This window comes from Myotis brandtii, unplaced genomic scaffold (assembly GCF_000412655.1).
Source record: "Myotis brandtii unplaced genomic scaffold, ASM41265v1 scaffold872, whole genome shotgun sequence".
In the NCBI taxonomy this organism is placed as follows: domain Eukaryota; kingdom Metazoa; phylum Chordata; class Mammalia; order Chiroptera; family Vespertilionidae; genus Myotis; species Myotis brandtii.
In genome coordinates, this window is record NW_005371563.1 from 1 (window position 1) to 27824 (window position 27824).

Below are 27824 nucleotides of genomic sequence, written 5' to 3' on the forward strand. Positions count from 1 at the left end.
AGAATCATTGATCAGCTGCCTCCTACATGCCCCCCCTCTGGGGATCAAGCTCGCAACCTGGGCCTGTGGCCTGACTAGGAATAGAACTGTCACCTCCTGATTCACAGGTTGATTCTGAACCACTGAGCCACACCAGCTGGGCTGGACAAGCCACATTTTAATAGCCACACATGACTAGTGGCAACTGTATTGGACAATATTAAGTCTTCAGGCTGAGGGTATATCTATAAAGATAGTTTGGGGCAAGAAGAAAAAAAAATAATATTTACTTCAGCATAGAGTTTGTTTCTTGATATGCATTATTTCATTTAATGTTCACAGCAACCTTATGGACAGGTATGGGTGAGGTTTCATCGCTAAGACACAGAGAGGGTAAGCAATTCACCCATGTATGTTCACACGGCTAGGGAGTGGCAGAGTCTGGATTTTGGATCCAAATTTGTTTGTTCCTAAAACCCAGGTTTGCTCTGCAGCATTAAGAAGATAATTAAGGGTTCCAAGAAATTAGAATGTGCATGATGAAAAGGCGGCGGTGAGGGCATCAGAAGGGCCTGTGTATCCGAATCATAAGAGTAATCAGGGCATGTCTGTGAACACACTCAGGGTGATCTCAGGTGGTTCTGAGGAGAGCAGTTTTGGTCTAAAGTCGGGCACACAACTGTGGCCCAGGGCAAAGAAAGATTCTCTCTCCAGAGAAAAAGAGAAATAAGAGAAAAATGGAATAGCCTGAGAATGATAGATGGGTAGTCAGAGTAGGAAAGAAAGTTGACTATTAAGGTTGGAACTAAATTAAAATTCCTGGGAAATTCTTCAACCTGAAAATTATTATAATAAATAACCCAAAAGAGATGAAGGGGGATCCATAGATTAAAAGAGTCTTAAAGACAAGTCAACCAATAGCAATGTATGGACCTTATTTGGATCCTGATTCAAACAAACAACTGTAAATAAAAATATGGCATTAATGAGATCATTGAAAATTTGATTACTAACTGGATATTTGAAGATATTAAGGCATTATTAATTTTAAGATACAACAATGGTTAAAAAAAGAGCCCTTATCTTTGAAGATACATACTGGAATATGTATAAACTAGAGGCCTGGTGCACAACATTCGTGCACTGTGGGGGTGGGGAGAATCACTGATCAGCTGCCTCCTACATGCCCCCCAACTGGGGATCAAGCCTGTGCCTTCTTGCAGTCTGGGACCCCTTGAGGGATGTCCAACTGCCGGCTTAGGCCCACTCACGTGGACATCCCCCAAGGGGTCCTTAGCACTGCTGCCGCTGCACTCACCAGTCATGATCCCAGCTTCTGGCTGAGCAGTGCTTCCCGTGGGAGCGCACTGACCACCAGGGGGCAGCTCCTGCATTGAGTATCTGCTCCCTGGGGGTCAGTGCATGTCATAGCGACCAGTCATTCTGCTGTTCGGTCGATTTGCATATTAGGGTTTTATTATATAGGATGAAATGCTATGATGTCTGGGATTTTCTTTAAAATACTACTATTGAAATAAACCTCCACCAACCAGACTGAGAATATGAGAGCAGTGCTGGTGTGGTCAGAATGGCGAGTCCACTGGGCTCCCTTCTAATGGGGCAAGAGGCAGTGCAAGAAACAGGAGGAGGGGAAGGCTACTGGCATTGGCAAAGGAATAAAAACCCCACTATTCATCTGGGGACAGTGACAATTGACCCATAGGAGAAACTGATGGAATCTCGCCCAGGAACCTTTTATAAGGATCCGTGCTGAGAGCAGCTGTTACCCAAAGTGGGCTCCATTTGCCTCCCCTTTCACATTACATTATTTGTGAATCCCTTTTTGCAAGGCAATATTGCCTCTGGCGCAGGCTGCATTTACTAAATGTTCTGAATTGGTGATGTCTAAATGAATGTTTTTTCATGGTTAGTTGTTTTTCCCATCCTATCAGACCCATGTGTTCCCAGAAAACACTGTATGCTGACAGACGACTGTTCCCCAACATATGCTGAGCATCCTATCCTCAGTCCTGTTGAAGGCACTGGGAAGTGGATCTGGGAAGGTGGTCCAAGATCACGGCTGGACAAGAAACAGCTGACGGCCAGCTTGCTGGTTACCTCTGCAGAATGCATGGAGTAGTTGGGTGGCAGCTTTTCCAAGGCAACTGGGAGACAGTAGGATCCAGTTTGAAGACGTTCATTTAAGAGAATTGGCAGCCACTGAAATAGATGATGTAGAGAATAAAGTGGAATTTATTACTACATATAACTCTGGCAATTTATCTAGCTCACAATAATCAAATGCAACTAAACGATGATTAGATATTGACCAGGACTCTTTTTGGCAGTAATTTCTGTCAAGTTCTTTGCATTTTAAATTCTGTGAGAGCTCCTGAGGTGGTAATATCAATGATTTACTGCTTTCAGAGCCAAAGTAGTAGCATTTTTCTTTAAAGCTAATGTTTGTGTGTCTCTGAACAACATCAATGCTTATGTTAACTTTTATATTTTTTAAAGAAACAACTTTTTTCTCCTTGGAGAAAAAAAGAGCTAGTTTTATTCCAGGTGGAGCAAAAGTAGGTTTACAGTCATGAGTGTGCGAACCAGAGTTTATTTTTGTATTATTACTTATTAATTATTGTATAATTTTCCATATGAACAACTGTAAACCTATTTTTGCCCACACTCCATGTAAAGCATATATATAAAATTTAGAAATAATAGATATTGCAATGCTTTAAAATGTTTTTACTTACTATTGTTTATTCTAAATGCATGGTAAACAAGTATACAGTCATAATATATATATATATTTCCCAATGATACATTTTTGTATTAAAATACCCTCTGTAATTTAAAAAATAATAATATCTTCAAATAATATATTTAGAGACATACAAAATTGCAAATGGATACTAAAACTATAAATACAACAATACAACATACCCAGTACTTCAATGGCCAATTTTAACAGATTTTGTAGAGACATACAAAACTTGCAAACGGATACTAAAACTATAAATACAACATACCCAGTACTTCAATGGCCAATTTTAACAGAGTTTGAAATATCACTGAATAGGTTTTATTTCTTTAACTTAAAATTTTTTTAATATAAATCATTTTTTATTTTTCAATTTCAGTTTTCATACAATATTATCTTAGATCCAGTGTACACCCCAGTGATTAGATATTATATAACTTATTAAAAGATCATCCTGATAAATCTCATACCCATCTGACATCATGCATAGTTATTAGAATATTATTGACTATATTCCATATGCTTTCCTTTACATCTCATGACTATTTTGTAACAACCAATTTGTACTTCTTAATCCCTTCATTTTTTTCACCCATTTCCCTACCTACCTCCCATCTGTCAACTATCAAAATGTTCTCTGTATCTATGAGCCTGTTTCTGTTCTACTTCTTCTTTTATTTTGTTTTTAGATTCAATTGTTGATAGATATGTATTTATTGCCATTTTAATATTCATATTTTTATCTTTTTCTTCTTTAAAAAAAAAACCCTTCACATTTCATGTTATACTGGTTTGGCGATGATGAACTCCTTTAGCTTTTTCTTGTCTGAGAAGCTTTATCTGTCCTTTGATTCTAAATGATAGCTTTGCTGGGTAGAGTAATCTTGGCTGTAGGTCCTTGCTTTTCATCACTTTGACTATTTCTGGCCTGCAAAGTTTCTATTGAGAAATCAGCAGTTTTATGGGAGCTCCCTTGTAGGTAACTAACTGCTTTTCTCTTGCTGCTTTTAAGATTCTTTCTTTGTCTTTAAACTTTTACATTTTAATTATGCTGTGTCTTGGTGTGGGCTTCTTTGTCATCTTGTTTGGGACTCTCTGTGCTTCCTGGGCTTATATGTCTATTTATTTCACCAGGTTAGGGAAGTTTTCTGTCAATTTTTTTCAAATAGGTTTTCAATTTCTTACTCTCTCTCTTCTCCTTCTAGCACCGCCATGATGTGAATGTCAGTACAACTGAAGTTGTCCCAGAGGCTCCTTACACTATCCTCAATTTTTAAAATCCTTTTTTCTTTTTGCTGTTCTGATTAGGTGTTATTTTGCTTCCTTATATTTCAAATTTCTGTTTTGATTCTCAGCTTCATATACTCTACTGTTGATTCTCTATAAATTATTCTTCATATCAGTTAGTGTATCTTTCATTTCTGACTGGTCCTTTTTTATGCAGTTGAGGTTCTCACTAAGTTCATTATGCATCCTTATAACCAGTATTTTGAACTCTGCATCTAGCAGATTACTTATTTCCATTTTGTTTAGTTCTTTTTCTGGAGTTTTATTCTGTCCTTTCACTTGGGACGTGTTTCTTTGTCTTTTCATTTTGGCAATCTCCCTATTTTTGTTTCTATGTATTAGGTAGAGCTGCTATGGCTCCCAGGCTTGATAGAGTGGCCTTATGTATTAGATGTCTGTTGGATCCAGTGGCACAGCCTCCTCGATCACCCAAGCTGGGCATTTGAGGGACACCCCCAATGTATGGGCTGTGTACACCCTTCTGTTGTATTTGAACCTTGATTGCTATTGGCATGTCATTGAGAGGGATTTATGTCTAGGGCAGCCAGGAGGATCAGCCACCATGGAGGATCAGCCGTGTAAGGGCCCACCCTTCAGAGGAGGACTTACTTCAGCAGGTCTCTGGTGCCTGCTGACTTCTTTAGTGTGTAGCTTGTAGAAGTGGTTAGGGGATACTTCGATGTGGCCTGAAGCTGTCTACTGAGTTCGCTGATTCTGGGGCCTCCTGGGAGTTGCAGACCAAGGTCAACTACCACCTGTGTTCTGCCCAGGACCATCTGACATGAGTCACAAAGTGATCTTCAGATGGCTGCTACTTGGACTAGGTTTGGAGGTGCCCCAGTAAGGCTAAGCTATGAACCAAGGCCAACTGCTGCTAATGCTGGGCCTGGGGCCAATTCGCTAGAGATACAAGGCACACTTTGGCCAGATGCTGCTTGTTTGAGAGATTTGGGGAAAATATAAAGCATGAGCCAAGACAGGCCATTTGTATGGAAAAGCAATTGGAAACAGCTTGGATGAATACACAAGTTGAGTGGGTTGGGGTCTTCAGGGAAACCACTGGGGTACAGTGAACAGTGATAGCCAGGTTGATATGGAGCCGGCCTGCCGGCTCTGTGTGGGGAGGGCTCAGAAAAGGAACAATGGCTTCTTCCAGCACTTCTGTCTTGGAGAGAGCTGCCCCTCCAGCTCTCACCCTGATGCCAGACAATTCAGTTCCTCCCTGGTGTTCCTGGTACCTTTTGAGCTGCTTCCCAATTGCTGGAGCTCAGAGGGACTAAGTCCAAGTAAGACATGCATGGGCCGTTTAAGAGGAATGCCTAGGACTCTATGAGCCCTTGGTCTTACTCAGCCACAATCCTGTTGGCTTTTACAACCAGAAGTCATGGGAACTTCTCTTGCTGGCACTGGAACCCTGGGCTTGGAGGGGCCTACTTTGGGGCTGGGACCCCTCATTCCTCAGGAGGGAACTTTCCCAGCCAAGATATTCCTCCTGATTTTTACCTGCCACATGTGGGTGTGGGAACAGCCCATTTTGCATCTCCAACCCCCTTTTAATCTCAATGTGGCTTCTTCTTTAAATCCCTAGTTGTATTCATTCAGCTAGACTTTAGGCAATTCTGAATGATGACTGTTCTGTAGTTTAGTTGTAATTTTGATGTCACAATGCTTTTTATTTTATTTTATTTTTTAGATAAATGTGTGTTCTTTCAATATCTCCCACTAGCTTTCCGTTCCTGAAATTTGTCATTTGCTAAGTCGAGTCATCTCTGCTCTTTACTATAATCTGTTTTGGTACATTCTGTTACTTGTGACAGGAAAAAAGCAATTGAATAGAATTTAGTTGTTTATCTCTGCAGGGACCTTGGATGCACCAAGGACTGCAGTATGAATTGGCAAGTTGAAAACGACTCACTGAATATCCCAGGAGACTTTCTATGGAGGCTCCTTGCTTCTGCTGACAGCTGATATGATAGAAGGTGAACAGGAGGTGGTGATTTACTGTGAGCTTAGCAGGGAGCTTAATTTTCACTTCTTCATAGAAGTCTGGAGACCTGTTTCAAAAGCACATTATACACACATAACTTTTAGCAAGAATGACGACTTCTCTGACTATAAATTATAATGCAACAGACCCTTTACTTCTCAGAATTTGTCTGCTTGGTGTTTTGCTTTTCATTTTACAGCATTCTGCTCCTTGGCTGGAAGTCCTTGAGACCAAGCTTATGTCACTAGATACACTTCACTTACATAAGGGCACTTAGAAACTGAAGACTTTGGGGGTGGGGGTGGAGGATTTCCACACACAATGGAAAAATCCAACAACTTATTTTGAAAAGGGGATGAGGTTCAATGCCCTGTTGTGACCTCATTTTCTGTCTCTACCTTAAGAACGGAGAGAGGCACATCAAAGGATTTTGGAGAAACAAATGAATGAAGCAGGAGGAAAAGGAACCTGATTTTGCTGAATTACAATGTCCCAGATACTTTACCAAGAGCTTCATGTACCTTACTCACTTACTCCTCATCCCAACCCAGCAATGAGGGTTTAGAGGAAGACTTAAATGGGCCAAGTCCGTTTGACCCTGTACAGATTTCCCTCTCCTACCTGTAAAATGGAATAATTTACACACTATTTTGGAACTCAATTTACCCAGATAATAATGAGTGCTCCATTTCCCCTTTCGTCAACTTAATTTTTCTTAAACTAGGTAGTGGAGTAGCTGTGGAGTGGCGTAGACAAGGAGACAAGAGCTCGATTTTGTTTCTGGCCCCTCCAGTATTTCAAAGCAAGTTAAGAAATGTATTTATTTAACACCATGAAACTTCTCTGTATCATACTAGATAGAAGGCTCCAGAAAATCAAAATGCTATGAAGTTCTTGAGCATATGTTCTTCTCTCAATCTTAGTTAATGGCAAAAATTGTGTATCTGCAACACAGAATCATGTAACTAGCATGATTTCCTCTGTCCCTGAATTATAAGAACCATTGGAAGGAATCGCCTCGGGGATTCAGAAAAACCACCAAATAATGAAACAATCTTGACATATGTTTAGAACTCTGCAATACACTTACTTATTATGGTATGTGACAGCTGTGTACACTTCCTGCAGAAATTCAGGCCCACTGGATTTTCCAAAGATGACCTATTGACCAATATAAAAAGGACCAAATTAACTGTGATATTTGGGTATATGAAACCAACCATCATCAGCCCAATAGGACGTTCTGTTCTCATACAGCTATACTGTGTAAGTTAAGAGTGCTGAGTTCTACGACCAGCCCAACCACACGGATGCAAAATAACTGGCTATGAAGGGTAAAGTGAGGCCCCAAGGCCACAGGTTTGTGAGACTGGGAAACCAGTGCCCTGTCCACTCTGCCTCACTGCCTAGAGGTCTACATTTTTGGGCAAAGTCACATCAGTTAAAGATCCCTGCTCTTTTCCCTCCAAAGACATGGGCCTGGTCACTGGGGTGATCAGGACCTTCCCTGTTCACATGTTTGGGCTATTTAGAAAGAGACACCTTTTGGGCTTCATTCAGCCTTAACGGTACATGATTTGTCAAGTGGATTCACTTCCGGACAAGGAAAAAAGGGCCCTTTTTATTAGATGCAATAATCCCTTGGTGATTAGAGAACAGGCTGGAGTTTGGCCCCCATTCATCCTTGGCTGGGCACTTGGTTCCATTCAGGATTTGCATAGCCATACCCAGCAGCTCTGGTGGACTTGCCATGAGCCAGAGCACAGAGAATCAGGGGAGTCCTCCTCTAGGATTTCTCTCCTACCACCATTGCAAGAGAAGGCCTTGCATTGGGAAGGTAGGTGAGGCATTAGGAGGATGGTTAAAAAATAAAGAAGAAAATATTTGGAGAATGGAAGCCCTGAAAAAAATTATTTCAGTAGAAAGGTTTAGTAATTGAATTCTATGACTTATAGAAAATAGAAAAAGCTAACAGCACTCGCAGCAGATGATTAAAAAAAATACAAATTCTGGCATTTTAGTTTTCTTAGAGAACACTGTATTATATATTTATTACTGGATTTATATTTTGCCTCAGGATTAAGATCCAGACCCAGAAGGTGTTGAGGCGGCATGTGTTTATTATTCGTAGGCATGCTTCACATCTCTCTCGAGGTGGACTGGATGTGCGCAGCTGCATGCTGCAGTGCACATCTGGAAGTGCAGCAAACACGGCAGACACACTGGGCCCGTCTGTCTACTTCTCATGCTGTGAGGGTAGCATGGACTTTATGATATTTTTCAGTCCTCTAATATAATCTGCATGTCCAACTTTCATAGCTCCTTATGGAATAAGTTAGGAAAGAGACTTGCAATGTAGACTGACCTTGTTTCCCCATCAGCGTGCTGGGACCAATAATGGACTAGCCACTAAGGCCTCTGCACATGCTGAGTAGCGCTGTCCTGAATAGACAGAGATACTCGGCATGTTCATGAGCCCTGGGTTCTGTCTGCGTGAATGGACAAGGGAAGTTCAGCACACCCTGGTTTGAGGCAAATGTTTACTTCTGTCTTTACCGGCATAGCGTTGCTCGGATCCTCTCCACACATGAACTGGATCTTGATTGTAATGTTCCGGGCAGATGTTAGCTTGTTAGTGAAGTTCAGCCTCTGTGGGTAGACATAGAGAAGGTTTCTGGAAAAGAGAAGACCGAGAACCAGTGAATAAGATCTAGAGCTTGTTTTAACCAATCAAGAGGAGACGTTTCTGAAGGAGGTTTTCCTTTCTGAAGTGAATTATTTTTGGAGGAGTGAGTGAGATACTGCTGCTTCTTCCTCCTCAGCTACAGTCATCTGATAATAACCAACAGTGTTCTTCTTCTGTTACCTATAAAGATGTGTCTGCTGCAGCTGAGAGAGTCTTAAGGTCCTGGGTGTGCTTCAGGTTTCTTCGGATATATTCCCAGAAGTGGAAACTCTGGGTCATTAATCAGCTCTTTTTTGGGAAAGACCATCTCCCTGTGGCAGGGAGAGCTGGTGTGTGGGTTAATCCGCCCTTGAGCTCTGAGTTCTGTGCCACATCCTGGGAGCTTTGTTCACCTGGATGTGCTCAATGACCAGAGAATTGACATCTAAACCCTGAAGTTCAGCACTACTTTCTGCATTTTTTGAGCACGCGAGGCAAAAATTCAGCACTTTCTGGGTCACTGACCCTGCATCCACCCCCACAGTTTGGACTGGGCACCCCTCCCCAACCCCAGCTCCACCACTGTAACAATGGAATGGTACACATTGCTTCTGTAAAGTGACAGCCTTCACATACTTGGTGGCGTAAACCCTGAAGTTCAGCACTACTTTCTGCATTTTTAAGCACGCGAGGCAAAAATTCAGCACTCTTTCTGGGTCACTGACCCTGCATCCACCCCCACAGTTTGGACTGGGCACCCCTCCCCAACCCCAGCTCCACCATTGTAACAATGGAATGGTACACATTGCTTCTGTAAAGTGACAGCCTTCACATACTTGGTGGCTTTTCAGAGATGCGTACCCTTGATGGCCTGGGAAGTTTCATGAGTGTTCTTAAAGTGAACACGAAGATCTGAATCTCATGATTTGCATAATTTTGTGGGGTTTTCCAGGTCAAGTGAATAGAGAACCATTTTCAGAGATCACCTCAGGCCGCTTATGGGAAGAGCAAATATTCTTAATAAACCTGATTTTAATGGATACATGATATACCTTATTATGAATGTGCCATAACTTATATTAGTCTCCAGGAATAATCATTTAGATGATTTCTTTTTAATATTATAAAGCGATGATAAACCCTTTATATAAGAATAATCATTTAGATGATTTCCTTTTTTTAATATTATAAAGCGATGATAAACCCTTTATATATGTATGTATGTATGTATGTAAACATATATGTATTGCCCTTCTGCAATGTAGTGTACTTTGGGAAGAATCCCTTTTAGTTCTATATAGTTCTTCATCTTTGAATTAATTAGAGAGACACCGATCAACCTTTCTTTATGCTGTGCTTGAAGAAATAATGAGCCCGAGTTTGTAAAATGCTTTGAAGTAGCTAGATGAAAGGGTCTGTGTAAATCACAACAGTAATAGCCCTGCCAGACTGGTTAAGCAAGTTAGCTGTCACTACACTCCTCTCCTACATTCCAATATAGGGCCACCACCCACCTGTCTCACACATCCCCCAACACTGGTCAACAATTTTGCAGGTTGCTTTCAAAGGGGTTGCTGACCCCTACGTGTAAACAACATCACCATGGGCATTCAGTGTCCTGCCTGGTACTGAATACACTTTCCACAGAGTACAGAGCTAAGGGAAACTGAGAGAATTTAGTCCAACATCCCTTTCTGCAAGGCCAGACTCTCAGGGAGGTTAAATAACTTTGCCTAAACATTTTTTTAAGAAGATGCATTTTCCAATGTTCGTCCTATTTCTTAATGGCAAATATACCAAGTGACATGTTCTGTTAAATCTGCATGCTTTTAAAGAAATGAATATTAAAAAATAATGTTTTCTATTGGGAGGGAAGATCTGCCTGCATGGTCAATAACCCACAGGGCCTAAACCAGATAAGAGTAATTATTAACAAACTGATAAACAGGTGCATATAATATATATGTGGTAAATTGTCTCATATTACCTAGAGAAAATCCTGAGAATTATATAATGATTTTTGAGAGGATAGCCCATAACCAAAATAGGAATCACTTCGTATAGCAAAATTATCTTGAAAACTCCTTTAGTACCTACAGGCCCAGTGCATGTGCAAGGCATTTAGTTTAATCTCATCGTTCCCCAAGAAAAATGGTTTTCTTCAGTCATATGCATCACAACAAAGAACAGGACATTTGGTATTCATCAACGATGTTCTTCCAGAGCTCCTTCAGATGGCTTCTCTCGATTACAAACTGTTTTGGAAACTCCGAATTCTTTCCACTGATTCAGCCATAGCCTCTTAACTAATTTATAAACCGCTGTGATTTAGCAGCTCCAGGAAGTTAGAGGATAATGTTGTGGAATTTGCTCATTCTTAGAGCAAACTCTTTCTGCTCTTTACTGTCTTGGGACCGTCTTCTACTTTCTTTGCTGAAAACAGGTTCCCCCAAGGGACCTTGAAATCTTTCAAAGCCACAATGCAAAAAACATCAGTGTGGCTTCTCCTCAGTTTAGCCTATTCTTTATCCAGTGCAAGAAGACAAGGAGAAAGACATGCCCCTGTCCCCTATTTCCAAGATGACATCAATGTCCTCTCTCAGGGGCTTCTACAGCTTGGAGTGGAGCTCAAGATGCAAGTGAGCTACAGCAAAAATCACATTGGCCACCTGTTTAAACAACTGGACAGTCTGAATACCTCTTTAGTTGAGCTTCTAACTCAAGTCAGCCAGCAGGAGGGAAAGAAAGAGGACCTGGAGAGGAGAGCTGAGCAGCTCGGCAAGAGGAATGAAGACCTCCATCAGCTGGTTGCTGAGCTCCAGCATCAGATGGTTGCCGGGATAAAGGACAGAGAGAATTTCAATGAGAGGCTAAACTTGCTGGAGCAGAAGATGGAGGATGCTGTGTTCTTCAAGGCAGGTGGGCTTTCTCTGACAGAAGTGATGGACGACATTATGGTGAGTAGATCATTATTGGTCATTTTAGTTGACCATTATTTTATTGGAAATAAAATATGATTTTAACACTATTATTATTATTTTAAGTAGAAATATTACTCTATTGGAAAATAGACCCCCCAAAGTAAGATTCATAAAGTTGGAATAATTTTGCTGTGAGAAAGCCTGGGTAAGAAGAATGATGGTGCAGATTAACCCTATTGATGCAAATGCTAACGTATCTGCCATTGCTGGTAATGGCAACCTAAACCATGTTTAGAATTAAAAAAAAATATATTGTGTCACTTGTTCCCAAGGAGTGGGTGGAGGAAAACTCAATCATGTAATAAAGCAAAAAGCTAGCTTCCTATTCTCTGAGAACATTTTATGTACATGGCTTTGGGATTCCCAGAGAGCCAAAGGAGTAACAGTAGTTGTTTAAAGTCACACAATCCTTGGTGCTTCTTATATATCTTTTTGAAAGTGAGACTGAAGTGAATCAAATGGCTTGTACTCAGAATGTTGAGTGAAAATTCAGGATATAAAATGTTATCTATGATAGGGCTGCAAATATTCAAAAATTAAATATGCATGAAAGGGTTACAGCTAGAAGATGATATGGAGAAATGAAAAAAGTAAACATGATTTTTGAATGAACTTGGTGTCAATTTTGGTTTTCTTTCTTTTATTTCACTACAAAAGCTGTAATAGGGTACTAATACCAAATATGTACTTTTTAAAAGACGAAACAAAAAATTGCTGATTCTGCGGCTTAGGGTATCTCTACAGTCCTTTGAATGTCAGTAATGCCCATAATTTAAGCTACTGTTATCCCAGGGAAGATGGGCTTATATGGAGACCTGTGATTAGTGGCCCTTACCAAATAAGTTAATAAGTGGAACAGTCCTTTAAAAAAATCACAAAATTCTCTACAAATGTGGTGGACAAATCAATTTCCTCACCTGTAATAAAAAGATTGGAGTTAAGTTTCAATTCAATGATACCTGATAAGTGCTTTGCTGTAAACTGCAAAAATATGACACCCATGAAGATTATCTACTTATCAGGATTGTGTGAAACAGCTGAGTGAACTTCAAAATACAACTCTAAACCGTCTACAGGACTGAGATCTTAATATATGTCACTTAGGGAACCCATCAGTCTCTCTGGGTTTCTCTCTCCATCTTTCAGGCTCTTTCTGTCTCTGTCTCTCTATGTCTGCCTGCCTTTAATCTGTGCGTGTGTGTGTCTCTCTCTTTCTGTCTCCCTCCAGTCTCTCTTTTTCTCTGATACACCCTCTCCCCCTCCTCACAGCCCCTCAGAAAAATGACAAAATGCTCTTTTTCACCAGTCTTTTTTGACTAGTTCCATCTAATCACTAAAATCCGTTTCCTTACAAGCGTGTGAGTGTTTGATGATTTCCTGCTGTGAACTGGGACTGGGTTGTGAGCAGGGCCTTAGTTCTCTCAGGATGATAAGCACAGAGCCTAATATCTATGAACATTTTAGGGTTCCACAAAAATGTCTGTGCATTGAAAAGTAATCAGCTCCAAAATACAAAAAGTAAAAGCTCAAAACCAAAACTAATGCATTTTACACTAAATGCTTACCAACTGCAACATTTTCTCAATTAGTCAACAACAACTCTACTGAATTTAACCTACAGGTGAAAATTACTTCCTCCTACTTTGCAGACTGCTATAAAGTTATATTAAAGTATACTGTATATAACAAATGAGAAGGTGGGTGCATCCTAATGTTTTAAATGATGTGGTCAGGTGCTTTTGGGGGGGGGTCTTAAAAAGGTTCTTGGATATAGATATCAGGAAGGGAAAGGATAAAATACCAAGAAATCGGTTTTTCTATTTTATTAGTTTTCTTCTAGCTTGATTGTTTTATAGCGACCACTAGCAATATGCACTGGGGTGAAGTAGACTAGCTAGGCAATTAGCACCTCGCTCTCTGCTGGAACTGCTGAAACAGCTTTATATAGAAAAAGCTCGCCAACCTCTTCTGGCAATTTCAAAGTAATTTCTTTTCCTTTCCTTATGCTTTAAAACTCTCCCTCTCTAGCCCTTTTTGCAAAGACAGAGCCAAAGAATTGATGAACTATTTGCGGAAGTGGAAATGCAGCAAAACCAATTGCACAAACGAGATACCCTCATTAAAAGGCTACGGGAAAAGGTTGGTACCTCTTTTTTCTTTTAAAATATATTTTATTGATTTTTTACAGAGAGGAAGGGAGAGGGATAGAGAGTTAGAAACATCGATGAGAGAGAAACATCGATCAGCTGCCTCTTGCACACTCCCTACTGGGTATGTGCCCGCAACCAAGGTACATGCCCTTGACCGGAATCGAACCTTCAGTATGCAGGACGACGCTCTATCCACTGAGCAAAACCGGTTAGGGCAGGTTGGTGCCTCTTACTCCCTTTAATAATTTGAGCAGGCTTTGAGTACAACAGGACAAAATTCAAATGCCTATTAATATCAACAATATCTTACAGTTATCTGGTGTCTTTTATTCAAGCATTCCAAAGAAAATTGCAGATCTCGATATATTATTTTATGGTACTTATGCAAGGTGAGCAACTGAGGAGGTGTTTTTTACTTATCATTCACACTCACTGCCAGGAAAATTTATTTTATTTCTTAAGGAAAATTTATTTTAAATGTAATAAAAATGGCTAAGGTTTCTTAATTCTTACTATGTGAAGACACTATTCTAATAGTAGCTAATAGTACCTTTGACAGGTACTACAATGAGCCTCATTAGGTAGATGATAAAACTGAAGCACAGAGAGGATGCATACATAACTCGCAGGAGGTAACACAGCTAGCACGGTGCAATTCAGATCTGGGTGCTCTGAAGCTAATACTAGATCTGTTGCCCATAATCATTGCTATTTCTAAGAACAACCGTAAACAGTATCTTTGGTCAACAATCAGACTCACAAGAACATTATAATGTGGTCTTTTATTGTATTATTTACAAGGGCTAAAGAATGTTTCCTCAAACAAACATTTTTTAAAAAAAGGTTTAAATAACATAGTTAACTTAGAAGATGAGAATAACTACTGTCCCTCGGTGGTAGAGGTTTTGATATTTTCAATACATCAAGAGCAAGTGAAGTTAGAAATATTAGAGCTCAGTATTTGGTACATTCTGGAATTACCTGGGAAACCTGCAAGCCAAACATGGCTATATGTATTAGGTGGGAGCAGGCGTTGTAAATGCACACTTACGCAGAGCTGAGACTTTGGTACTCTAAGAACGGCCCAGGGAGGAGCAGCGTCAGCATCAGAACCACCGGGGCCAGTTAGGACTCACCAGTGACTTGCTGAACCAGAACCTGCGTTTTAACAACACCCCAGGTGATTTCAAAGGCACAGTCAAGTTTGAGACCTGGTCTCTTCGATGCACACATGAATCTTGTCATTTATTGTGTTTCCTTTTGTTTGCTTGGCTGCTAGGAAGCTCAAAGGCAAATCTGCAACCGACTTCTTAAAAAATATATTTTTTATTGATTTCAGAGAGGAAGGGAAAGGGAGAGAGAAAGAGAAACATCAATGATGAGAGAGAATCATTGATTGGCTGCCTCTTGCATGCTCCCTACTGAGGATCGAGCCTGCAACCTGGACATGTGCTCTTGACCGGAATTGAACCTGGGACCCTTCAGTCTGCAGGCCGATGTTGTATCCACTGAGCCAAACCGGCTAGGGCACAACCACTTTTTAAGGAACTGTCAAGAACCTTAAGATATATTCTGCGTATTAACCTTATCCAGGTTTAGATTGATTTCCCTCTCCTTATTTTCTTTTCACCCAGAAATCTTATGCCTTGTTTTACAACCTCCATAAGCTGCCTCAGATACTTTTTAGAATGGGAAAGTTTATAAATAAATGCACAAACATAAAACATTTGCCATATCCTGTCTTGTTATTCCATGGTCTAATGCCATGTCTTGTGTTTATTCCTATTTCTAATACTTTAGGTTAAATCAAAGCACAAACTCACAAAGGAAACAGTAAAAAATGGAAAGAAAACCCCTGATGTGTAGGGTGAAGAGAATGTTTCGTCTTCAGGAATCAGCAAGGAAAACGGAGCATGAATCCTGTTCTAGGGCACAAGTCAGAGTCCACACAAGGCGGCCTGCCCTGGGAAATGGCACAAGATTAGAAGGAGGTGCTGGGGGTGTTGTCCCGAGCAGCAGCTTGCCCCTTAGTAACCTCTGCTCTGTGGGCCAGGCTGCAATGTTTTGTGTAAATGCTGGCACTGTATTCTGAACATCGGGGACCTCTAACCCCGCCCCCGCAACAAGCAAATGCAGTTAAGTAGCTAGAGACAAAATGTTACCCAAATTGTTTAGAAACACTACAATAAATGACCCAATATTCTCTCTCTCTAGTCATGTTATGTTTTTAAAAATGCACTCTAAAACAGAAATCAAATGAGAGCAAGAGAAACAAATAGAAAGCCAGCAAACTCTTATACTTGTTATTACACCACTTTTTAAAGATTTTGAAGGGAAAAATAACCCATTCTTTCCCAATTGATGAACTACAATTTGAACATCCGATATGGTTTCTTGAACAACTATGGATATTGAACAACTATTATTACTAATAATAATTTGTCTTTGAACATGGACTACATGCTCACATATCCTATATTTTCAGAGTACCTCTTCTATTGCCCTCAATTCCCACCCCTTCTTCTTCTGAGAAAGGTAACAATTCCTCTTAAGAAAGGGCTTGGAAAATCAGCATTCCTCCTGTTAAATAAAGCAGGACCTCAAGCTGGGGCAAAGAGAATGTTCCCTTTTAGAAAGAGGTAAAAGTACCTGAACTCTCCTTAAAATCCACTCACTTGTTTAAGAAAAGTCCAACTACTTTTCAATAGCAAAAGACCCAACAGGAAAGTTGGGATGTTTTTAGGTCTTATCTGGATCAGATTCACAGTGAAAAGAATCACAAATACATAAACATTTGAAACCTGCTGTGGAAAACTGACTACTTTAAGAAAAAGTAAATCTCTAGGCCCTGCCGGGGTAGCTCAGTTGGTTAGTGCATCATCCAGATACACCAAGGTTGCAGGTTCAACCCCCAGTCAGCGCACATGCAAGAAACCAGTAAATGTATAAATAAGTGGAACAACAAGTTGATGTCGATCTGTCTGCCTCTCTCTCTAAAATCAATGAAATGACATTCTTTAAAAATCTAACTTTGCTTGAAATTTTTTAAAAACAATACTTTGTTGACCACTATGCTATACACCTGAAACTAATACAAAATAATATTGAATGTAAAAAAAAAATATTGAATGTAAACTGTAATTAAAAAAAGAAATTAAACCATACTTTGTGGAACTGACATTTTATGAATTTAGATATCCATATTACTAAATATTCTTTTGAAACACTGTTTACCAGATTTAATGTATTAAGTGGTTTACATATCATTCACTCCCATCTTTGTATGAATTAGTTTACTCGTTCCTGTTCTTCTTACAAAGAGGATGGGTTATGGACTGCAGGTATGAGTGAAGAAAGGGTGATTATTAATCACGAGGCACTGATCCGGGGAAGATCTGGATGCTTAAGGTGACAAGGAGAGTGACAAAGCAAGGGCAGATGGGAAGGTACCAAAATCCAAAGTTTTTATTCCACAATTTTTTTTTCTAAAGCTTTTAAAAACTTGACATTGACAAAATAGTCAAAAGGCTCACTGGATAATTGCCTTTCTTCCAACTCTCAGCTATCCCCATGGAACCCATGGTATGGGTTATCTGGATATTCCTTGTGATTCCCACATGGGGAAGGCTCAGAATTTGTTAAACACGTCGAGCTTGGTTTATTAGAACCCTATTTTCAGTGTCCTTTTTTTTAAAATAAAAAATTATTTTATTTTTTTAAAATATGTTTTTCTTGATTTTTAGAGAAAGAGGAAAGGAGAGAGATAGAGAGATAGAAACATTGACGATAGAGAAACATCATCAATTGGCTGCTCCTACAGGCCCTCTTATCAGGATCGAGCCTGCAACCGAGGCATGTGCCCTGACTGGGAGTCGAACCAGTGATCTCTTGGTTCCTGGGCTGAAGTTCAACCACTGAACCAAGCTAGCTGGGCTAAAACAACAAATTTTTAATGAAAACCTACTCCAAGTAAAAAACAACACATACGTTTCAATATTTGGTTTTATAAAAAAGCAAAAATTCAAGTTTAAAGATATCATTTCAATGCCAAATCTACATGCATATTTTAAAAGACCACCAGTCAGAATTGTCACGTGAATGACTAACATGAACCAACCTGCATGTTCTTTTAAGGGACGGAGGGAGCACATTTTTTCCAGGCTTTGCAAATAGTTTCCTAAAACAAATCTGCCAGCTAATGAAAGCACATACACATACCAGAAAATTTCCCATTTCTGCTGTTGCTGAAGCTGACCTTTGTTTTTCTTTTGGTTTGGGGCAGAGCCTTTATTGGTCCTCTATCCATTAAAAACAAACAAACAACGAATAAATCAGTATTATTCATTAAAATGCTTGCCTGATCATTCCTGATGTTTTTAATATTGTTAGTTGCCTCAGTTTGGGTTGGAGGAGAAAGTATTGGAATTGGAGGAAACAGCTGCATTATTTGAATAAATAAGAATAAATTGTCCAGATGCCCCCACTACCTCCATCTAGAAACAGATACTTGCTTTGGATACTTGGTGGGAGAGAAGGCTTGTTTGGGTTTTGGAGGTGGTTTCAAACTATTGTAGGGAGGGGGTTTGGGGATAATTGTTATCATTTTGCTTTTTTACAAAGTAAGGACAGACCACTAACTTGCTGTTTGTTCTCTCCAAAAGAGGAAGCAGCCATTGATCAATCTCTTCATTCGGGTTGGGTGACCATTAGAGTGAAAGAAAACCTGCCCGAGGAAAATGAATCATCCCCCCTCTCTTCTCCTCTCCCCAGTAAGAATATCTCATTCATGGTATGAAAGAATTACGGTAGCCTCTAAATGTCCTGGATGGTGTGTTCATTGGTAGCATTTGGCTCGACATCTGTGACATAAAAAGTTTTTCAACTAGGAAACATAAAGGCCAATGATGCAAGAACTGGACAGAACCCTGAGCCTGAGATGAGTCTAGCCTGAGGAACACAGGGAGCTTTCTGCAAAGATGCACTGAGGGATGCCAAGTTCTCACCTTGACAATCATGGGAGCGAAGGGAAGGACAAGCAAGCTCAGAAGATCTGTATCAGGGGGGGGAAGGGATAGAATACAATTAACTGGAGAAGAATTCCCCTGTTCCTGCTCTGGGCGGCAAATTCACCCAATCCTCAGCTGGAAAATGAGTCAGCATTCTAAGGTGTCTAAGTGTGACTCCTTTCTTACTTTCTCAAAAGTGAGACATAGTCTACGGTGTATTTGTGTATGTCATCTTTGAGGACATCAACTGGTGCCTTGGCATAACAGAAATGGAAATCTATTAATAAGATAAAGAAACTGGTCTGCTTCCTATCTGTGAACCCATGGAGGAAATTTTGACAGGAGAGAAAACACCGCCCATGTCACTCACCCCCACAAGCTAGTGGATCGATACAAAAGCAACCACAGGCTTGGTTTTACTAGCAAAAACTGTAAGTCTAGGAAATGCTGAGAAATGACATTCTTGTTGCTAAATGCATAATTTTTAGCTTAGGCATGGAGATCGGATAAAAAACATCATCAAAATTAGCCACTAAGTTGAGTTTCTCTACTTTTATCTTTATTAAACCATAATATTTATATTCCCACCCTGTTGCATGGATCTCAGCTTACATTTTGAAGGTTGTCAAACAAAGAAGATAAAACAAATGAGTTGGAACCGCACAGTTTTGGAAGTTTTATTACCTTTCTGGGGTTTAGGCCAGTGGATAAATGAAATTCATTTTTAATGATAAAAAAATTCATGACATACAACTGGTTAGCCATGGTTTCTAAAAAATGATCTTGTTACATTGTCAAAACTCAGTCCTTCCCTACTCATGGTTCTATTTTGCTTTGTGCTGCGGGGCTAGCCAGCATTGCCTCCACCCAAACCCACTCTTTCCCTGGGAAGCTAGTGGCAGTGACACAGCATGTAATATTTCACCCAGAGCATTCTGACTTCTGCTGAAAGGGGTCAAGGGCAGCTTGTCTGAGGCCTTGAAACCACAGGACATCCATTAACAGAGAGCTGTTAAAATGCCTCTGCTTTAGAGATGGCCAAACACTTCTTGGGAGGAGTGGGTGGATGCTGATCTTTGGGCCACCAATAGAGTACACAGGAAAGACAAAACTAAGGATGAAAAAGCTAAAAAGTAGAAAAGATTTTTACCCTCCCCACCCCCAATAACAAAAGAAATAAGAGAGGACAATTCCCTGAAGGCTATCTCTCCAGAAGACAAGCCACTTCAAAGAACTAATTTTAAAATAATAATTAAAAAACTAACAAAACCATAGAAATCAAAGAAAGAAGGCTTTTTTTGGACTTTAGGAGGCTCTTTCTAATCTAGGCAAACTATGCCTCATCGCAATCAAATGCAAACCCAGATTTGCCTTACGTTCATCACCATTTCTATTGCTTCTGCCCCCAACCTCATACTCCAAACACATGAAAAAAAATAAGATGTTTCGTGAACCTTCATGCTGAATTCTCTGTAAGGGCTCTGTGAAGAACGTATTTGCCATCATTAAATAGACAGAGCAGGATTTTTTGTTAGGACAGTTGTTAATAGGCAGTAACACAAAAGCATGGTCGACTCAAAATGAATGAGTATAATGTGGAGTTGTGACTTGTGGAGTCAGTGACATTAATGTACATGGAACCTCCTTAACATGATTTCATTACTGCCTCACCCACATTCTTTTAGTTCTGTATGTGAGTCAGGATTGGTCAATGTGTAAATATGTATCGTGAACAACACCTCTCACAGATGAGATTTCACTCTCTCTCTCTAACCACAGGATATAGATCTCAATGTGTATCCCTACTACATCTTCCAAAAAGTTCCAGATTTCTAAGGTCATGACTTACTAATGAATGAAGGCAGAAGCTGACAGGTCAAAATAAAATGCTTTGCAAAAAATGACAACAGCAATCTCTTGGAACACTGGAACACTTTCCCGTGATTTTGTTTGTTTGTTTGTTTTGTTTTGTTTTTGCTCCTACACTTCAAAGGCAAAAAGTAAAATGTGTGTTTTCCTTTAATAAAATCATAATAATTCCCTTTGTAACAGGAAAGATAGCAAATTGCAGCTGAATCTAGAAAGTGAGCGAATTGTGCCCTCAAGTGGCTGAAAAGATAGCTCTGCAAAACCTGCAATTGTTGCTAAGTAATTTTAGGTAACTGGCTTCTCCCGAATTTTTTCATTTTTTCAGGAAAAAAAGGAGGTTGGCCAAGTTTTGGAGCAGGACATTAGGTACATGGGGATTGCGCTCCTGATTTATTGAGACAAACTTGCCACAGCAAAGTTAAGTACAGGGACTTAATTATCTGGATAATTCAGGCAACAGGAATCACTTTGCCTTTGTCTCCATTACTTGGCTAATTCAAATGGTTGTATTTTGCCTGGGCTGCACTGCTGTTCTTAAATTAAGTGTTTGTTCACAATAAGCTTTGTGTCCCACAGCATTTGCTTGCTATGTTTAGTAAAACCAACGAGTGGGCGTCAGAGCAGTGTTTCCAGCAGCTGATGTCACTGTGGACCTTTGCGTGACTCCATAGACCAGGGGTCCTCAAACTACGGCCCGCGGGCCACATGCAAATACAAATATTGTATTTGTTCCCGTTTTGTTTTTTTACTTCAAAATAAGATATGTGCAGTGTGCATAGGAATTTGTTCATAGTTTCTTTTTAAACTATAGTCCGGCCCTCCAACGGTCTGTGGGACAGTGAACTGGCCCCCTGTTTAAAAAGTTTGAGGACCCCTGCCATAGACTGAAGAACTCATTGAGAGGAACTCCATAAAAGGGAGGGGGAACTGTGATTCCTAAAGGAGGCCCAAGGCCCCGCCCCAGACCTCCTGAATGGGAGTCTCCAGGCAGGTAAGTGTCCAAGGTGGACACTTGTGTTATTATAAAGCTCCACAATAGACTGAGGCACAACCACCTTCTCCCCACCCCGTCACCCACAGCAGGGAGAAGCTCCACTGGGCTCAGATTGGGAATCCATTTCCTTGGACAAAATAAAATCCCTCTCAAGGACAGCTTCCATTCTCTATGCCCCAAGTCCTTCCTAGCCACCTCATCCAGAATTATTTCTGGTTCATTCCTTTCCTTAGAAGTCCTATTCTCTCAATTACAACTTCCAGGCATGCATTCGAGATGGGCTTGCATAATTATCCCACGCCATTCCTTTTGGCCCTGTGGGGTACAAGGCTGGTAGTATTCCTCAAAACTCCACTGTGACATGGAGACACCTTCCTTTCAGACCAGTTATCAGGCAAGCTTTGGGAATGTAGGCTTCTGGTCGCAGAACATTCGGCTGAATAGGAGGAGGCCTGGAAACAGCTAATTACCCATCAAAGAAATCGTGTTCTAACTGATAGGCTTGTTCTCGGCCAGCACAGTCCTCCGCAGCAGCCTGATAATTGGATAAAATGACCTCAGAGGCTCTCGGGGGCCGGGATGAGAAATGAAAACGCACTTTATGTGACTTCCCTAATGTAATCACCAGTTAAAGGGATGGCAAGGAGCTTAACAAGCTCATTACAACTTCAGCGCCTGTGATCTCTGTACATGCCCCCATGGCCACAGGATAAAATGCCCTTCAAGGTCGCACTAGGCCTTGGCCCCAGCTCGTGCTGTTTTCATTCTGCCCCCACCAGAAGGCAGCTGGCGTCTCTATTACCAGCTGCTGGGCCACATGGAAAGTAAGCCAGGAGTTGGTCCAAATGTGTTTCTGGGCTAAGAAGTAGTGTTTTCTTAATCTGGGCATGAAGAAAGGAATGCTAAATTCAGATGTGGGTAATCCTATTTATCAAGCTAATTTTTCCAGCTGTTCTCCACTTTCAGAATGGCTGTCCTCTGTGATTTTGCAAAAGATCTTGCCTGGGTCTGTTTCAGGGAACACTTGTTGGGCTCCATGCCTCTAAACCATAGAGGTGGCACCCGGCACTGGTCTAGGAGACGCTGGCTATTCCTGGGATCAGCACTCTGGCTCTAGAAGTTCACCTCTTTCCTTAGAGAAGGTGTTCATTTTATCAGTGACCAACCCTGGCGGGCTCATGAGATGTTTCCGAGTCCAACATAGTCCTCCTATGACTGCTCCTTTAAGCAATAAGAATAAGGTGGAGGCACCAGGGTCAGCATCCACAGAGAATACAATATGAATGGTGCCCGTTGTGGTACAACACAGTGACCCTGACTTAGTGCATCAGAAGAGGGAGGGCAATCAGAGGAGGCACTTGAAGAGATAGGAGAATGGGGAGACTGAGGGCCGGAAGGCAACTTCAGGCTATCCTAAGCCAGTTTTGTTGTTGTTTTTTTAATATATTTTTTATTGATTTTTTACAGAGAGGAAGGGAGAGGGACAGAGAGTTATAGAAACGTCGATGAGAGAGAAACATCGATCAGCTGCCTCCTGCACACCCCCTACTGGGGATGTGCCCACAACCAAGTACATGCCCCTGACCGGAATCGAACCTGGGACCCTTCAGTCCGCAGGCCGACGCTCTATCCACTGAGCCAAATCGGTTAGGCCTAAGCCAGTTTTATGTGAAGTTCCATGGCAGCTGCTCCTTTAAGAGAGATACGAGTAACCAGAGTTCTACTCAATTGGTGTTCAATGGAAACTTCACCCATATTAGAATCCTGTAATGTGTGACTCTGGCCACCACTCACACTCAAGGCCAGACAACATCCGCCATTAGAGCCTGTAATAGTTCCCTCCACCCAAGGGAGCTCTGCCATTTATGTTAAAAGGACACAAATTTGAAATTTGAATCCTTCGCCCAATAGATATATTCTTTTTTAAAATAAATATATATTAAAAATATTTTTATTGATTTCAGAGAGGAAGGGAGAGAGAGATAGAAACATAATGATGAGAAAGAATCATTGATGGGCTGCCTACTGCACGCCCCCTACTGGGGATCAAGCCTGCAATCTGGGCATGTGCCCTGAGAGGAATTGAACCTATCCACTGAGCCAAATCTGGCTAGGGCACTAACACACATATTCTTCATAAGTTCTGGATAGATCAAAATTTTCATGTCAGATCATATTTTATATTCATTAGGAGAATCCTCTATAAAGAATTATCCCTGAATTTATCTGCTCTGTAAATCTTAATTTTTGTTTCATTTTCTTAAAGGGACATAGCTGTAACCAGGATTAGTCATGGAAATAGCAATGTCAACATGGAAAGTTACCCTACTTAGCAAATTCTTAGAAAGATATCCAGGATTCAACTAAGTCGAGGGAAAACATTTTTAACTGAAATAGGAACTGTTGTCTCTACTGAAATAATACTCTTGGGAGAGATAAGACATTAGGCCATACTTCTTACTGATACCATAATGTCCATAAATTAGGAGACCTTTGCTTGAATACAGACTTTGATTTTCAGGCAGGGAGGGGGTAGAAAAGATATGAGGTTCTACGTTTTTTGAGGTACAGGGAGATGACAAGAAACAAAAAGAAGGGATAAATGACAGAAATGAGAAAATTAGGTCACCAACGGTAAAATCAGTCACCCCACCAATTTGACCTGGCGTTCAGTCCTGACTTGAGTCTTCCATTCCATTTTGTGAAATGGCAGTGGAAGTGTAGGAAAGGGGGGAATTAGTCCAGGACTGGTTACTGTCAAGACCAAACTAAACAAAACCACTATAAAGCTTGTGAGGACTGGAGAAGAACTATTAACAATTTAACAGCAGCTCGGGAGATCAGACAAGATGATCTCTAAATTCCTTGATGTTTTCACGTAGTAAAATTCTTAAACAAGTTTATTACATCTCTTGTTTCTTAAACAAGGTATAAACAGTGGTGGGCTGGGAGCCAAGAAAAGGCACTATGAGCAAAATGGAGGGAAGTGTTTTCTTCTATCATTCCCAAGGGTAGCGACCTGGTTTTAATGGCGTGGCCTTGCATTTCCATAGTGTATAGAACAGCTTAAAGAATATTCACTTTGCACTCAGGGTCCGTTTCTCATGAAGCCAAGTTGGGTCCATAGTAGTCCTCCAGACTTGTTCTCCTTCGCACGCCTACATTTCTGAGTCATCAGCACACTAATGCATTCTGAGTCCCGCTGTGATGTAATTAAGGGTAATGTTTGCAGCAAGGAGTACAGAGAGTTGTAAGTGCTTCCCATGGGTAATTAAATGCTGAGGGGAAGTTGAATAACTATAGAATTCATTTGGTGCAAGTTTATTTCAATTCCACAATCATTTTTTTCCAATTATAGGATAGGGTTTCTAAAGATACAAACACGGCATCCATAAGCAAACATTTTCATGCCTTCATTTCCCTAAACAGAATGGAGAACTGAAACTACTTCATCTTAGGAATGCTTATTTATCTAGGAGGGGGACTTGGGTTGAGTTTATATGGAAGGAATTAAGTTAGAAAACGAAGAGCTGCTTCAGAAAGGATTAAATGGGGAAAGACGTGTGTACCACACCAACATTAAAAGGAAGAGGTCCATTTCTAATTGTGTGGATGGTTGCTTGATTTTTTTCACTGTAGTTTTTGACTTCAGTGAACGGCTCATTTATCCTGTCTGGGTCTCACTTTTGTACATCTGGAAATGTGGGGTGGGTGTGTTTGGGTTAGGTGAGTTCTGAAGTTCTTGGCATTCAGTCCCATATACACATGTCATATTGGACAGTATAGGTGAGGGTCTGGGGGAATCAGAATTCTCTTACTCTATGGAAAGGATTGCAAACTGGTACAATTTTGGGGGGGAAAATGGCAGTATAGATAAAACTTAAAATGTATATCACTTGTGACCCAGTGATTTCACTTTTAGGCATATTCCTTAGGAAAACATTCACACATGTGCACAGAGAGACCCAGACAAACTTCTCATTGCACAGTGTAAGAACCCCAAATTGAAAAAAAACCATAAATGTCTATTAATTTAAAAAAAAGAAATGGAAAAATAATCCCTCATTATACAAAGGAATACTATACAGCAGTTAAAAATGATGACAAAGTGCTATGTCAATCAATATTAATATTTCTAAAATACAAGCTGTCAAGTAATTCTCATTCATTAAATTTGTGAAAGTCTAATTAATTAAAATATCCTTTGAGTGTAACACACTGAATCAATAAAATTCATGAGTCCACAGTAATAGTTAAACAAAAAAGAAAAAAATCATACAGTTGGAAGAAAAGTACAGTATAATACATAGAGTGTGCAGCCACTATGGACATTTAAAATGAACGTAAAAATAATACTACTTGTTGTTCACAGATACATACACGAGTCCACAGTAATAGTTAAACAAAAAAGAAAAAATTATACTGTTGGATGAAAAGTACAGTATAATACATAGAGTGTGCAGCCACTTATGGACATTTAAAATGAATGTAAAGCCCTAACCAGTTTGGCTCGGTGGATAGAGCGTCGGATATATATGTATGTACACACGCACAAACATACACATGTGTGTGAAACAGGAGAGAATGGAAGAAAAGACACACATAAGTTCATCATTGATGCTTGGGCAGCAAGGTAGAAGTCTGTGACTAGAGGAGACTTCAACCTAATCAGTATGATTTCACACACACACACACACACACACACACACACATACACACACACACACACACTCACAATGTCATTTCCAGATGGTGGAGAAAAGTTTAATCGGTATTATTTCACACACACACACACACACACACACACGCACACGCACACACTCACAATGTCATTTCCAGATGGTGGAGAAAAGGTGCTTGTTACTGCATTCTTCTCTGCATTAAAAACATCTTCTCAAAATAAAAACTAAAAATGTGAGAGCAATGGCTTTGGCAGGTGTGTGTTGACAAGTTCCAGCCCAGTCCCGAGTCAAGCCTCCAAGAAACCGAGGCAGCCTAACCTTTAGGCCCTTACTGTCTAGCTCCATGCTGTTCAATATGGTGGCCACCAACCACTTACAGCTACAAATTTAAATTCAAATTAATTAAAGTTAAATAAAATGAAAATTTCAGTTCGTCCATTGCCCTAGCCACATTTCAAATGCTGAACAGCCACATGTGGTTAGTAGCGATTGTATTGGGCAGCACACATGTAGAACATTTCTGTCACTGCTGTGAATTCCATGGGACAGAGCTGGTTTCAAGGTAAAAACTTGTCTAGTAAACACTGAGAACATTTTTTGGTCACATTGCTCTTTCCCTACTACATTCTTCTGCACATAGGAAAACCAAGGTAATGATGGTGAGGAATTTTTCATTTCTGGAAAGAATACGCCCACTACAATTATGACTGAAAAAATTAGATAATAATTTTTAGAACATGATCTAGCAATTATCTATAGTTTTGTAAACATATTTCATTTTTTCCAAAACTTAGTAACTAGGAAGGTAGATCAAAGGACGACGAAGGCATTGTTCAAACAAAACTGTAAATGTGGGCTCAATGGTTTACCAAGAGCCTTTGTTTCTCACCTGTACACAGTATGAGGGACATACACTTCCCGGATTGGAAATTCCAAAATCTCTTTGTGTGGACGTGTCCGGTTTTCAGAAAAGGGTTTCACTGGCAGTAGTTCAGGAGTCAGACAACAATTGATTATCTCTGGAGCCAGAGAAATCTCCAGTCTGAGCAAGCCTAAAGAAAGAAAACGAGTGTTTTAAGAAAGATACTGTCATGTTAAGAGGAATCGAGAAAAATTGTTGAAGCATATTTCTTTTATGAAAATAAGGAGAAGTTGTGGGAGTGTGAGAGTTCTGAAATTCCCAGCTAATTTCCTGTAGCTGGAGAAAAAGCATGTCATGACAACTCTTGAGATTCTATTTCTAGAAATTAAAAAGCAAGAAATTGTAGAATGAGTAGAAATAGATTGGAGGATTTTTAAAGTCCCTTCCAGAACTACCACACTATAATAGTATATATTTAAGTAAACACTGGTGGTTCTCGAACTGGGATCTCTGGTACTTTAGGGTGCTGCAGAAGTGCCTCAGAAGCGATTAAGCTGAGGATAAGGAAGATGTTCTCGCCTTCTATCAAAGCATCTTA

General features: G+C 40.2%; 2 protein-coding genes across 2 annotated transcripts in view; one reads left to right on the top strand and one right to left on the bottom strand.

The window, feature by feature from the left end:
• Nucleotides 1–1847: 1847 nt before the first annotated feature.
• Nucleotides 1848–27824, bottom strand: part of LOC102245805 (dedicator of cytokinesis protein 8) — a gene marked incomplete at its 5' end in the record, with an annotated part of 36202 nt that continues 10225 nt past the window's right edge. Inside the window, 5 exons of the mRNA XM_005884909.2 lie at nt 1848–2199; nt 5946–6084; nt 7108–7178; nt 8574–8691; nt 27254–27416. Of these exons, the coding sequence (XP_005884971.2) occupies nt 1885–2199; nt 5946–6084; nt 7108–7178; nt 8574–8691; nt 27254–27416 (806 nt within the window). The remainder of the gene's footprint in view (nt 2200–5945; nt 6085–7107; nt 7179–8573; nt 8692–27253; nt 27417–27824) is intronic.
• On the top strand, nt 10722–16613 carry LOC102245508 (angiopoietin-related protein 3-like). The gene is made up of 3 exons (XM_005884908.2): nt 10722–11639; nt 13692–13802; nt 15614–16613. Exons 1-3 carry the CDS (start codon nt 11163–11165, stop codon nt 15677–15679), a joined length of 654 nt encoding a protein of 217 aa, XP_005884970.1. The 5' UTR covers nt 10722–11162; the 3' UTR covers nt 15680–16613.